The 14,521-nt window shown below is 48.1% G+C and overlaps 1 protein-coding gene across 3 annotated transcripts in view; it reads left to right on the top strand.

The window, feature by feature from the left end:
* Positions 1–13,674, top strand: part of dnmbp (dynamin binding protein) — a 109,539-nt gene extending 95,865 nt beyond the window's left edge. For all 3 annotated transcript variants that reach the window (XM_060842201.1, XM_060842203.1, XM_060842202.1), the window contains 7 exons: positions 1,079–1,183; positions 1,840–1,968; positions 3,488–3,820; positions 7,686–7,865; positions 9,181–9,379; positions 10,309–10,886; positions 12,062–13,674. In XM_060842201.1, the coding sequence (XP_060698184.1) occupies positions 1,079–1,183; positions 1,840–1,968; positions 3,488–3,820; positions 7,686–7,865; positions 9,181–9,379; positions 10,309–10,886; positions 12,062–12,247 (1,710 nt within the window). In that variant the 3' untranslated portion in view covers positions 12,248–13,674. The remainder of the gene's footprint in view (positions 1–1,078; positions 1,184–1,839; positions 1,969–3,487; positions 3,821–7,685; positions 7,866–9,180; positions 9,380–10,308; positions 10,887–12,061) is intronic.
* The last annotated feature ends 847 nt before the right edge of the window (positions 13,675–14,521 follow it).

Raw genomic sequence — 14,521 nt, forward strand, 5'->3', positions numbered from 1 at the left:
ATTTATATACTGTAACCTTTATAGCAGGTTGAGGAAAAGCACAAATCCATTAATTTTGTCGTCAGCTCAGAAAAATTAGATTAGATTACTTAGTGTGGAAACAGGCCCTTCGGCCCAACAAGTCCACACCCACCCGCCGAAGCGAAGCCCACCCATACCCCTACATTTGTCCCTTACCTAACACTAGGGGCAATTTAGCATGGCCAATTCACCTGACCTGCACACCTGACCTGCACATCTTTGGATTGTGGGAGGAAACCGGAGCACCCGGAGGAAACCCACGCAGACACAGGGAGAACGTCCACACAGTCAGTCACCTGAGGCGGGAATTGAACCCGGGTCTCTGGCGCTGTGAGGCAGCAGTGCTAACCACTGTGCCACCGTGCCGCCCACTACAATGAGCACTTTGTTCTAATTCAGTTCAGAGGCAGGTTTCCCATTTCAATTCACTTGAGGCTGCTCCCTCATTCAGTAAGTCAGGAGTGTGATGGAATCCTCCCCACTTACCTGGATGGGTGCAGCTCCAACAGCACTCAAGAAGCTTGACGCCATCCAGGACAAAGCAGCCCGACTGACTGGCATCATGTCCACTTGTTCCTCCACCATCAATGCTCAGTAGCAGCAGTACAGATTAAATACAAGATACACTGCAAAAATCCACCAAAGATCTTTTGGCTATCTTCCAAAACCACGACCACATCCACCTAGATGGACGAGAGCAGCAGATGCATGGGAACACCACCACCTGCAAGTTCCCCTCCAGGCCACTCGTTGTTCCTTCAGTGTCACTGGGTCAAAATCCTGGAGTTCCCTCCCTAAGGGCATTGTGGATCAACCCACAGCACATGGAGTACAGTGGTTCAAGAAGGCAGCTCACCCCCACCTTCTCAAAGGCAACTAGGAATGGGCAATAAATGCTGACCTAACCAGTGAGACCCCACATCAAACGAACAAATAAAAACACATCTTGCAGTATATTTCAATGAGTTGCGTGTTTAGAAATACATCTCTCCTCTAGCTCGGACTCTCATTGCTCACCATTTGGGGTCAGGGTTGAAGCATCTCCTCTCTTTTCCAGATTAAGGACGAGGCATTTGAGGAGGCAGAGAGGAGGTTTCGAGTACAGGAGAGGCTGATTAAATCCTTCATTCGCGATCTCTCACTCTATTTGCAACACGTGCGGGTGAGTGAGTGTCATGCATTCTCACTGGCAGATGGTTGAATCCACACAACCCACTCAGGGCACCCCTTCACCTCTGTGTCTAGAGCGAACGACGGGGGAGGGGCTAATCGACCACAGGCACCCTCCCAGGAAATGCCTATGGGTGGGTGGGTGGAAGCTAAAATGACTGAGGAGAGGTTTGGGCTGGAGGGTAGATAGGGATCAATAGGGAGGAGATTAACGGACAGAGTGGGATTGATGGCAAAGTGTTTGGGAGGTGGATGAGGAATGGGGAGGAGCTTGAGGGAAGGATTGGGATTGTTGGGGAAGTGCTTGGGATCGGGTCGATGGGGAAGTGGGAGACAGATCGGGGTTGATGGGGACGTGGAAGATTGTGGGACAGACAGGGAAGTGTTTGGATGCTGTCTCCACAGTCCAAACAGCTTGACATGAGGCTGGTGAAGGTGCAGTTGGGTTGAGGCAGCTGGAGCCTTGCGATTGACCCCAACGTGACCCGCTCGTGATCGAGCTGAGGCTGAAAAGGGCTTCGATCCCTGCCCGTACCCGACCCCATCAAAACCCCCACCCCCTTCCTTTAACCAGGGCTGTGGGGCAAGTTGCATTGCTGCAGGCTTACGCTGGATCGGAGATTGACCACGGTCCTTTCCTTGCAATAGGAGTCTGTGTCAGTGAAGGTGCTGGTGGCTATGAGTATCCTGGACATGTACGGGGAGAAGAATCACCCAGACCTGGAGAGTTTCCAGCGAGCACATCGATTCATCAGTGACAACCTCTTCACCAACTTTGTAAGTGTGGGTCCCAAGTGTCTGTATCAGTGAAGTCAGTGATTGTGAGTCAGCCTTATTATCTGTTGTGTAAATAGGGAGGAGCTGTTTCCACCAGCAGACAGATTGCTAAACAGAGGTCACCGATTTCAGAAAATTGGCAGAAGAACCAGAGAGGGAGTATGAACTATTTTTTTTTATTTTGCACCGTGCGTTGCGATCTGGAATGCGCTGACTGAAAGGCCAGCTAAGAAGATTCAGTAATTTTCCAAAGAGAATTGAGATTTCTTTTCTCTAAACGATTCACTCATGAGATGGGGCTGTCGTTAGGAGGGCTGGAGTTTAAAGTTCAAAAGGACAGAGTTACAGGGGAACAGGGAGAATGCAGCACTGTGGGATTAATTAGACTGGTCTTTCAAAGAGCTAATACAGAAATAGTAGATAAAATGGCCTGCTAATGTACTGAGAGATTCCTAATTGCTTAAAGGATGAATTGCTGGATCTTTATTCCGATAATTATCCTCTCCCGAGTGACCAGATGCTGATGCTTCAGCAGTGATGTCCATACCCTGAGGGACATTGGGTCAGATGTTGTTCCAGTTTTTCGTGCTCGCTCTCACACTCACTCTCCTCTTCCTGATTTGGAGATGCCGGTGTTGGACTGGGGTGTACAAAGTTACAAATCCTACAACACCACGTCATAGTCCAACAGGTTTAATTGGAAGCACTAGCTTTCGGAGCGACGCTCCTTCATCAGGTAATTGTCACCTGACAATCACCTGACGAAGGAACGTCGCTCCGAAAGCTAGTGTGCTTCCAATTAAACCTGTTGGACTATAACCTGGTGTTGTGGGATTTTTAACTCTCCTCTTCCTGTTATCCAAAGATGATGGACTAGACCTCCATTTCGGTTCCATAGGTACCGATGTTTTTTCCCTGCCCACGTCATTCCTTCCTGATGTGCTGGTCCAGGTATCACAACTTGAACCTGTCTGTACTCCAGAGCCTGACTGGGCTCTTCCCAGTCACTCTCCATCCCCTCCCCAGCCCAGGGCCAGATCCCCTCCACATCCCTCTGTGTCCTCCTGCCTGCCCCTCCCTCCAAGGCCACTGCAGTCCGAGACTTTCTAGATCTGCATGGTTCGCCAAGCAACCCTCAAGTGAGTTGTAACTGAATTCGGTGCATCCTCAAGTTCTTCCTGCAATTAGTGGCATTTGTATAGCACCTATATCATCATAAAACTCCTGAGGTGTTCACTGGAATGTTGCCAGACAGACAGTTGAATACTCACCCAGCACCTGAAGGAAGTGCTGCAGCAGTTAAAGTGAGATTTCAAGGAGAGAGAGAGATGGAGATGTTTAGGAGCAAGTTGCGGATTTTTGGGCTTAGACAACTGACGTACGCAGTGCTGCAGTGATCCACACTGGGGCAAGGGAGCAGCATGGAAATCTCCGAGGGCTGCGGAGAGATTGGGGTCAGGGAAGGGTGATGTACAAACAGAGCTGAGGACCTTTTCCCCTGATTGTTTTCCCCCAACAGAAAGAGCGGGCCGAGAGCCTGGTCATCGCGCCCCTGAACCAGCTCCTGGGGATGTGCGCGGGGCCCCACAAGCTGATCATCAAACGCTTCGACAAGCTGCTGGATTACAACAACTGCAAGGAGCGAGCCGAAAAGCTGAAGGACAGGAAAGTGCTGGATGAGCTGCAGGCTGCCAAGAACAACTACGAGGCTCTCAACGCCCAGCTCCTCGACGAGCTGCCCAAGTTTCACAAGAGTGCCGAGCAGCTGTTCATCAACTGTATGCAAGGGTTTGCCGAGGCCCACCAGGAGTTTGTAGGCCTGACCCTGAACGAGCTTCAGCCATTGTCTCAGGTAAAAGCAACGGGGGCTCCTCGTACTTCACCAAGTGGCTAAATCAGCACTGGCTGCTGGGGATGCAGCTGCTGTTGGAATGGTGGGGAGTCTACTCCGTGCTTGTGGTACATTGTCCAAATGCAGAGCTGAAACAAGTGGGTAACAAAGGCAGAGGAATTTTTTAACAGGGGCGTTGAGCTTTCGTAGAGACTGGAATAGGCAGAGGAGACTGCGTTACAAGGGGTTTATCACTCTCAGCTCCAAAACAAAAAGAGACTTTGGTTCAAAGCATATACAGAGGAACCTTGATTACCTGGCATTCAATTATTCAAATTTCGGTTTATCCGAACAAAATCGCAAGTTCCCAGTGCTCGGCTAAACTATGTTATCCAGCACTCGATTATCCAGTATTCGATTAACTAAACAAAGTACTTCCCGCCTGTGTCCTTCGGTTCCTCTGTACTGTGTTTCGCTGTTCACTGTCACTGCCAGACCTGCTGAGTTTCTCTTGCACTTTCTGCGTTTATTGTAGTAAGTTAGTGTGTCCAAGGTGGCTTGTTGCAATGTTATGTCCTAGACCCAAGAAGAGGCCAAATCATATTGGAAGTAAAACAGAAAATGTCTGACATGGAGCAGGAGGGGGAGAGAATTAATTAATCAAATTGGAGATATCCTTTGCGTTAATATTATAAGAAGTGTGGTCTGTTGCAGACTGATCAGTGATTTTTGACAATGAACATATAGAAGTAGTGATCATGTTGAGTGGTTAGTTTCCTAGTTAGCTTACAATGGATGAAGATGCTAAACTAGAATGGGATTATAGCAACAATAATGTAAGGATACTAACAGTAATGAAGAACATGGTGACAGTAAAAAGCGATACATCCTCAGTCATTTCCACCTCAGGACTTTAAAGGAAATGTGTAAGAGCATTGTGGGTGCCCAAACTTTAATTTTTCTACATTTTCACAAAGAAGAAACCATTCATGGAATATCTGGCATCGGAAAGTTAAAAATAAAGTTAAACTCAACACCTGAACTCTGTGTTGAGTCCAGAAAGATGTAAAATACCTCATTGAAAGATGAGGTCCTGTTTCTTAGTCTGATGTTGACATTTGTGATAGGAACTGGAGTTGGCCATTTGGCCCCTCGTGAGGGGCTAATAGACTAGCAGGGAGATTTGCTAGAGCTACTCTGGAAGATTTAAACTAGTAAGGTGGGGGTTGGGGGGGTGGGATCCAGTGAGATAGTGAGGAAAGATTTCAATCTGAGACTGGTACAGTTGAGAACAAAGGCGAGTCAAACAGTCAGGGCAGGCAGGGACAAAGCAGAGAACAAGGTAGGACTGATCAATTAAACTGCATTTATTTCAATGCAAGAGGCCTAACAGGGAAGGCAGGTGAACTCAGGGCATGGATAGAAACATGGGACTGGGATATCATAGCAATTACAGAAACATGGCTCAGGGATGGACGGGACTGGCAGCTGAATGTTCCAGGATACAAATGTTACAGGAAGGATAGAAAGGGAGGAGAGGGAGTGACCTTTATGATAAGGGATAGCATTACAGCTCTACTTAGGGAGGATATTCTCAGAAATACGTCCAGGGAAGTTATTTGGGTGGAACTGAGAAATAAGAAAGGTATGATCACTTTATTGGGATTGTATTATAGATCCTCTAATAGTCAGAGGGAAACTGAGAAACAAACTTGTAAGGAGATCTCAGTTATCTGGGCGGCACGGTGCCTCAGTGGTTAGCACTGCTGCCTCACAGCACCAGAGAACCAGGTTCAATTCCAGCCTTGGGTGACTGTCTGTGTGGAGTTTGCACATTCTCCCTGTGTCTGCGTGGGCTTCCTCCCACAGCACACAATGTCCAGGTGAATTAGCCATGCTAAATTGTCCATAGTGTGAGGTGCATTGGTCAGAGGGTGGGTTACTCTTTGGAGCGTCGGTGTGGACTTGTTGGGCAGAAGGGCCTGTTTCCACACTGTAGGGAATCTAATCTAATCTAATAATAGGGTAGTTATGGTCAGGTATTCTAACTTTCCAAACACAGACTGGGACTGCCATAGTGTTAAGGGTTTAGACGGAGAGGAATTTGTTAAGTGTGTACAAGACAGTTTTCTGATTCAGTATGTGGATGTACCTACTGGAGAAGGTGCAAAACTTGACCTATTCTTGGGAAATAAGGCAGGGCAGGTGACTGAGGTGTCAGTGGGGGAGCACTTTGGGGCCAGCGACCTTAATTCTATTTGTTTTAAAATAGTGATGGAAAAGGATATACCAGATCTTAAAGTTGAAGTTCTAAATTGGAGAAAGGCCAATTTTGACAGTACTAGGCAAGAACTTTCAAAAGCTGATTGTGCACAGATGTTCGCAGGTAAAGGGACGGCTGGAAAATGGGAAGCCTTCAGAAATGAGATAATGAGAGTCCAGAAAAAGTATGTTCCTGTCAGGTTGAAGGGAAAGGCTGGTAGTTATCAGGAATGCTGGATGACTAAAGAAATTGAGGGTTTGGTTAAGAAAAAAGAAAGCAATATGTCAGGTATAGACAGGATAGATCGAGTGAATCCTTAGAAGAATATAAAGGCAGTAGGAGTATACTTAAGAGGGAAATCAGGAGGGCAAAAAGGGGACATGAGATAGCTTTGGCAAATAGAATTAAGGAGAATCCAATGGGGTTTTACAAATACATTTTTAAGGACAAAAGGATAACTAGAGAGAGAATAGGCTCCCTCAAAGATCAGCAAGGTGGCCTTTGTGTGGAGCCATAGGAAATGGGGGAGATGCTAAATTAATATTTTGCATCAGTATTTACTGTGGAAAAGGATATGGAAGATATAGAATGTAGGGAAATAGATGGTGACATCTTGGAAAATGTCCAGATTACAGAGGAGGAAGTGCTGGATGTCTTGAAATGCATAAAAGTGGATAAATCCCCAGGACCTGATCAGGTGTACCCTAGAGCTCTGTGGGAAGCTAGGGAACTGATTGCTGGGCCTCTTATGAGATATTTCGATTAGATTAGATTACTTAGTTTGGAAACAGGCCCTTCGGCCCAACAAGTCCACACCGACCTACCGAGGCATAACCCACACAGATCCATTCTCCTACATTTACCCCTTCATCTAACACTATATGGGCAATTTAGCATAGCCGATTCACCTAACCTGCACATCTTTGGATTGTGGGAGGAAACCCACGCAGACAATGTGCAAACTCCACACACAGAGTCTCCTGAGGCAGGAATTGAACCCGGTCTCTGGCGCTGCAAGGCAGCAGTGCTAACCACTGTGCCACCATGCCGCCCAAGTTGTTGGTGGGAATCCTGAGGGACAGGATGTACATGTATTTGGAAAGGCAAGGACTGATTAGGGATAATCAATATGGCTTTGCGCGTGGGAAATCATGTCTCTCAAACTTGATTGAGTTTTTTGAAGAAGTAACAACGAGGATTGATGAGGGCAGAGAGGTAGATATGATCTATATGGACTTCAGTAAGGTGTTCAACAAGGTTCCCCATGGGAGACTGGTGAGCAAGGTTAGATCTCATGGAATACAGGGTGAACTAGCCATGCTGTACCTAACACCATGCTGTACTTGTCCTGGGAGTGTTTGATGGGTATAATGTAGAGGGAGCTCTTCTTTCAGTTTAAAAGAGTAGAGGAAGCTTTACTCTCTCTCTAACTCTGTGCTGTACCTGTCACTGGCATGTTTGATGGGGAGCAGTGTAGAGGAAGCTTTCCTCTGTTCACTGTGATAAGTGGATGATACGATGCTCCGTTTTTGAGCCGAGTTGTGTTTGCTTGCAACGTGTGCGTTGTTTGAACTGTGTTTGGGTCTGTCGGGTGATGACTGATGGAGACTTTCTCTGGTCCAGTTCCTCACGGTGGTGAGCAAGGACACCAGTATCGTGGCCTCATTCCAGGAGCAACACGTTAAAGCCATCCAATTACTCCAAGTCTTCAGTTTCTTCCCTGACACCGTCCCTTCCTCCAGAAAGCCATTTGATCGGAAGGCGACAGACAGGCAGTCGTCGAGATTGCAAGCTCTGACCACGGTGAGTCAGCTGCTCCCTTTGACATTACTGTAATGTTTCAGACCTGTCAGTGTGTTTCAGTGAGGGGTTCCATCGGCCCCGTACAATGGAGAATAGAGTCGCTGCGTTGTCAGAGCACAATGAGTCCATTCAGTCTGTGCTGCTTGTACTGTATGATGAACCAAGCAATACACTTTGTGCCATTCAATGTAACTCTGCATATTCTTCCTTTTCCCAATGATAATCCAATTCCCTTTCCAAGAAGCTGGATTGAACCTGACTCCACCGCACTCTCGCATTCCCAGCCCTAACCACTTGCTGTGTGAAATGGCTCTTTTGCTCTGTCTGTTGCTTCTCTTGCCCAAGAGCTAAAAGCCATGCCTCCTCCACCTTGATTCTCTCGGGAGAACAGCCCTAGCTTCTCAATTTATCCACCTACTCAAAGCTGCTCAACCAGACTGGACACTGTAATCTGGTTGAGGCTGAATCTGAGTTTGTCCAGGTTTTAAAATTACCTGCTCGCATAGTTCTCCAGCATGGAAAGAGACCCTTCGGTCCAACCAGTCCATGCTGACTATCATCCCAAACTATTCTAGTCCCACCTGCCTGCTCCTGGCCCATATCCCTCCAAACCTTTCCTATTCATGCACTTATACAAATGTCTTTTAAACGTTGTAAACTGTATCTGCATCCACCACCTCCTCTGTTAGTGCGTTCCACATGCAAGCCACTCTGTGTTCTAAAACGAGCAATGCCCCCCATGTCTTCCTCCTCTCACCTTAAAAATATGCCCCCTCATCTTGAAATCCCCCACCCTAGGAAAAGGACACCTGCCAGTCGCCTTATCTATGCCCCTCATCATCGTATAAACTTATACAAAATACTCCTCAACCACCTCCACTCCAGTGAAAAAAGTCCCAGCCTATTCAACCAATCTCTGCCTCAGGCTTAGGAAATTGAGTAGCAGTAGGCCATTCAGCCCTTCAAGCTAATATGCTCTGAGAGAAAAAAAAACCACGGTGGGTTCTCTTTCTCAATGCCACCTTTCCACATTGTCCTCCTCATTCCTGCTTTTGCCTGAAACATTGACTCTGTTTCTCTCTGCACAGAGGCTGCCAGACCTGCTGAGTTTATCCAGCACTTGCTGTTTTTATTTTGATGGGATTTGTTAAGGGTATGTTAAGGGTAAATTGAGTTACGATTCACATCAAGGCATGTAGTGGAACAAGTTCCACAGGTCGAAAGGCCCCATCCTTGCCAAGAGATGCCGTTTTGATCACCCATTCCGGTTGCTCTGTCTAACTGCTTGGTCCATGTTTTACCCATTCCCTGCCAGCCGAACACCACGGTCCAGACAGATGAACAACGAGCAGCCTTACTGGCAAAGTATGAACCGGATAAGCTGTATCAGACGGACCGGAACTTCAACGCTGCTCAGCAACTGGATGTTTCCCTACAGGAAGGAGACCTGGTCGGGGTGATTAAACAGCAAGATCCCATGGGCAGTCAAAACCGCTGGCTGGTGGACAATGGGGGTAAGGGCTGACCAATGGTGCTTCCCCCCACCCTCTTCGTCTTTCCCCCCCCCACCCTCTTCGTCTTTCCCCCCCACCCCTTCCTCTTCCCCCCCCTTCCTCTTTTCCCCCCCCTTCCTCTTTCCCCCCCTTCCTCTTTCCCCCCTTCCTCTTTCCCCCACTCTCTTCCTCTTCTCCCCCCCCCACACTTCTCTTCTCTCCCCCCTCCCCCACCCACCACCACTCTTCATCCACCCCCCTCTCCCTCTACACCCTGAAAACACCAGTCCTCACACTGAGCTGCAGCAGTAGTGTGACCCGGAGTGTCCAGAATGTGAGTGTGTCTGAGCTGTCCAAAAATTCCCAAGATGGTTTCCTGGCTTCTTCTCCATGCCCCCAGTTCCTTCACTCCACCATTGGCAGCACACTGTCAGTTGTCTGAATCTGACACTTGGAAATTCTAACCCTATTTCTCCATCTCCTTATCTCTGTCCTTTTAAGATATTCCTTCAAACTTACCAAACCTAATATCTCCTTGTGTAGAAAATGCAGCTTCGTGAGCAACATTGAAATAGTGACCAGATCATCTGCTGTGGACCTCTCCAGCTCACTTTCAAATTTTTGCTGCACTTTCCCATTCACACGAGAGAGCAGATTCAGCTTTGATTCAACATCCCTTGGCGCCGAACCTCTGACAGCACAGCGCTCCCTCGGCGCCAACCGTCTGGGCGTTGGGTAGTGACCTGGGGTGGGGGGTGTGGAGGAGCCTGGGGGTGGGGTGTGGGGAGGGAGCCTGGGGTGGGTGATAGGGCAGAGCCCATGGTGGGAGAGTGGAGTCTGGGGTGGGCGATGAGGCGGCTGTTGAAGCTGGGAGAGGGATGTAAACCTATTTGGGGTTATCCACGATAAAGTTTTGTTGTGTATTAACGGCGTGCACCCTACCTCCGCAGTGATGAAGGGCTTTGTGTACTGCTCCTTTCTGAAGCCCTATAACCCTCGACGGAGCCATTCAGACATCTCAGTCGGGAGTCATTCCTCCAATGAATCTGGTTACGGTGGTTCATCTCCGGTAATCTCGCGGCAGAACAGCACCTCGGGGTCAGCAGTGAGCTCCTCGGGTGGTGCAGCTTCCTTCACCCCCATGCCACCGGTTACCACGGAGACCATGGACGGCACTCCCCCCAAGGCAGCAGCACAGCGGCAGAATGCACCGGAACCCTCACCTCCACGTATGGCCGCATCTCCCCCGTGGCCAAACCAGACCGAAACCCCCACCTCGTCATCTCGCCCAGCCCCTCCGATACATCGATCCAACACCTACGACCCACCACCGGCAACAAGCTCCCACCAGTCACCCAAACCTCACCGGCCATACGTCAAAGATTCCTACCTAACCGTGCAGCCGAAACGGTTCAACCAGATGGAATACTCACGTTCCCGGGATCTCTGCGGCAGGAAGCGGGAACTGCGGAGGGCCTCATCACAGGAGGGATATCTGGAAAGCAAAGACTATGATCCCGGGCAGCAGGTAAGAGCAGCAGGAATCGACGAGAGCCCCAATCCCATTCCTGAACCAGCGAGAGCCCCCCCTCCATCCCGTCCCCAACCCGGCAGGATTCCCAATCCCATCCCGTCCCTGACCCAGTGAGATTCCCATTCCTGTCCCATTCCCATCACCGGCCCCAACCCCGACCCGGCGAGAGCCCCAATCCCATCCCTGAAATCATTTCCACCCCTGAAACCTTGCCCAGTCCACTATCTTGATGTGCACTGGTCTTCAGTAGCAGCAGTGTTTACCATCTACAAGATGCATAACAACAGGTCACCATAAGGCTCCTTCCAAACCCACGACCACTTGCAATAGAATCTCTGCAGCATAGAAACAGGCCACACCAATCCTCTGAAGCAAATCCCTTCCCCTTGCCCCCGCATTTCCCATGGCTAATATATCTAACTTGCACCTTCCTGAACACCCAAGGGTGATTTAGCATGGTCAGTCCACTTAGAAGTTGCAAATCTTTGGACTGTGGGAGGAAACCAGAGCACTGACAGAAACCCACGCACACACTGGGAGAATGTGAAAATGCCACAAGGAGTCGCCCGAGGGTGAAATTGAACCTGGGTCCCTGGCGCTGTGAGGCAGCAGTGTTAACCACTGAGCCACCATGCCGCCTATCTAGAAGGACAATGGCAGCAGATACATGGGAACACCATTATCTGTAAGTTCTCCTCCTCACCATCCTGACTTGGAGATATACCGTTCCTCCTCTGTGTCACTGGGTCAAAATCCAGGGATTCCTTCTCTAACAACATTGTGGGTCTACTCCAGCACATGGACTGCAGCAGCTCAAGCATGCAGCTCACAGCCTCCCTCTCCAGGACAATTACGGATTGCCAGTAAATGCTGGCCCAGCCTGTAAGACATCCTAACTCTTGAAAGTTGATATGGAAATGCAATTCTGTCTTTGACAATGTAGCAGGCCCTCTGTAATGCTCTGAAAATTTAGGATGGACCTTTATGTGCTATGACCCGCAAGCGTTGACTCTGACAAGCCAAGTTAATGATGCTGGTAGAAAGACCTAAACCAGCGGTGCCAATGTTGGGGGGGAATGAGGCTGTTCCTATGTGTAATACAGGATGGCTGCAACGTCTAAGATTGTTCACAGATCTGATTGCCATTTCGTTGTTCTGTCTCTCTGTAGGTTTACTATGCAATCTATGATTTCCGAGCTCGATGTGCTAATGAACTGTCCATTGTCAACAACCAGCGAGTGCGAATCCTCCGGTTCCAAGATATGAATGGAAACCGGGAATGGTGGCTAGCAGAAGCTAATGGAAGACGGGGATATGTCCCTGCCACTTACATCAGAAAAACGGAATACACGTGAAGAAAAAGGACAAAATAGGGAGCGGGAATATCCTGGAAAAGAATATGAGCACCCCCTCTTGTATTTAAAGACAATTGAACACACGATCAATGACTGTCTCTCGCTCCAAACTCAAGACAGAGGAAGAGGCCTTTTGATGGCTTTGGTGTCTTATTTCTCCAAAGATGTTTCTGAAAGGGTTTCCGTTTAAGCTGACCAAACGGAATAATTGCTGGATCTAATCCTGGCCAATTCTACTCTGACATTCGGCGTTATACAAAAATGACCTCAATTGACAATGTACCAGTGGAAAATATAAAATATATATTATATATATATAAATATATAGATATACAATTCCAGAACAATTCTTTTTGAGAACTTAAACAGTATTTTAAACCTGTTGATCCTGTCTCTTCTCCCTACCACACACCCCGTTCTCCAAACCACCAGCCTCATGCCATTTCCAGGGCAGCCATTTTGAAGTCAGGACTGCGCAAGGAGCCAGATTTCCCATCATGCATTTGCCTAACACCACAGCAACCTATATTTTATTCAGGACAAAGGCAGCCTTTATAAAACTACTGCGAGCGTTGTGTCCAGTTGGTGAGAGATCTTTCACATATGACCTCAGGTGATTACTTCCGGTGTGAACAGCCTTTCGAGGTATGCTGCAACTGAACTGCACATCTCCAGCTGTTCAGAAATGTGGCAATACAGCACTTTCAGTCAAGAGTATCCTGAAGGCAGCACAACGGGCACTTTACACGACACACAGTAAGCAGAAGTTTGTAATGGAACCAACTGGAATATAACTTCTGGATGTTGACTTGAGAAGCTATGGCAGTACCTTGTTGTTCAGTTCAATAAATTCTGTTATTCTGACAGGGGTCATAAGACTGTGAGCCATTATGTTTGGTTCATGATGTCAATGGAATAAAACTAAGTGAGATGCCTGATGGTTTTTGAGTGAGGGCAAAGTGGTGCAGGGGTTGTTCCAAACTCAAATATGAGTCATGGGCTGTAACTGGCCAAAGGCATCAAAAGTGCTGAAAAACAAGTGGTGAAGATTGTATCTGATTGTATGGCGGAATCGGTATGAGGGGATAAATAAACTCCTTTTCCAAACAGCAATGGACAGCACAGTCTGAAGGAGAACATCTTGCATTAAACCTGAAATGGAGATGCATCTGTGTAAAACAGGTTGGGGAGAATACACCTTGCTGTTTGGGGGAAAGCAGGAACAGGCTATTGAACTGGACGATCAGCCGTGATCATATGGAACAGTGGAGCAGGTCATAGGCTGCATGGGTGGCTCAATGGTTAGCACCCGAGTTGAGTCCAGCCTTGGGCACCTGTCTGTGTGGAGCTTGCACATTCTTCCCATGTCTGTGTGGGATTCCTCCCACAGTCACAAAGATGTGCATTGGCCGTGCTAAATTGCCCAAAGTGTTAGTGCTTTAGTCAGAGGGAAATGGGACTGGGTGGGTTACTGTTTGGTGGGTCGGTGTGGACTTGTTGGGCCAAATGGCCTGTTTCCACACTGTAGGTAATCTAATCTAATCTACTCTGAAGTTTGTGTCTGTGGCTGAGAGTCGGTCCGCTCCCAGAATGGATGTGATCCTTGGCAAATCTAGCATGGTGCTGACTGGGTATTTTAGCCAAACCTGACAGGCAGCTCATCCTCATGACGCCAGCATTAGTTTGTGACCCATTCTCCTGTCCCAGTTATCCCACTCCTTGCCTGTTGCCTGCGGGCAGTGAAGATAGAGTTTTCAGCTGGGTTTTCCTGACCCTCGGCCACCTACGAAGACAGGAAGCTCTCCTCGGGCATCTGTCCTGGCATGTTGTTCGGGGCCAAGGAGAACCCAGCACAGTTCGGTGACTGTAAAAACTTCTGCCCCACCAGACCCAGTGAGCCACCCTGGCTTACCTTCTGCAACAGTCGTCTTTGTGATACGGTAAATCTTGTAGACTACAGTGTTTCCAATCGGCAGGAAGTTTACACATTAGCATTTTCCATTCACCAGTTAGAACACCTCTCTCCCACTAATCAATGCAGTCTGTCCTACACAGTCTCATCACTGCAGGAAGGCATCTATTTATGTTCTGAAATTAAAAAGCCATTCTTTTGTCCAATGTTGCGTGAGAGAGATGGGTTTAGGAAGTTGAAGCAGAGTTTATGCTGAAGAGCCATTGTAATGTTGTTATTACATTATGCAGTCACTTAGACCAGATGTCTCACGACTCCCAAAGAGAGATATCTTTATTTTCTCCAGGCCAAAGTAAGGTTTA

Source organism: Hemiscyllium ocellatum, chromosome 22 (assembly GCF_020745735.1).
Source record: "Hemiscyllium ocellatum isolate sHemOce1 chromosome 22, sHemOce1.pat.X.cur, whole genome shotgun sequence".
In the NCBI taxonomy this organism is placed as follows: Eukaryota; Metazoa; Chordata; class Chondrichthyes; order Orectolobiformes; family Hemiscylliidae; genus Hemiscyllium; species Hemiscyllium ocellatum.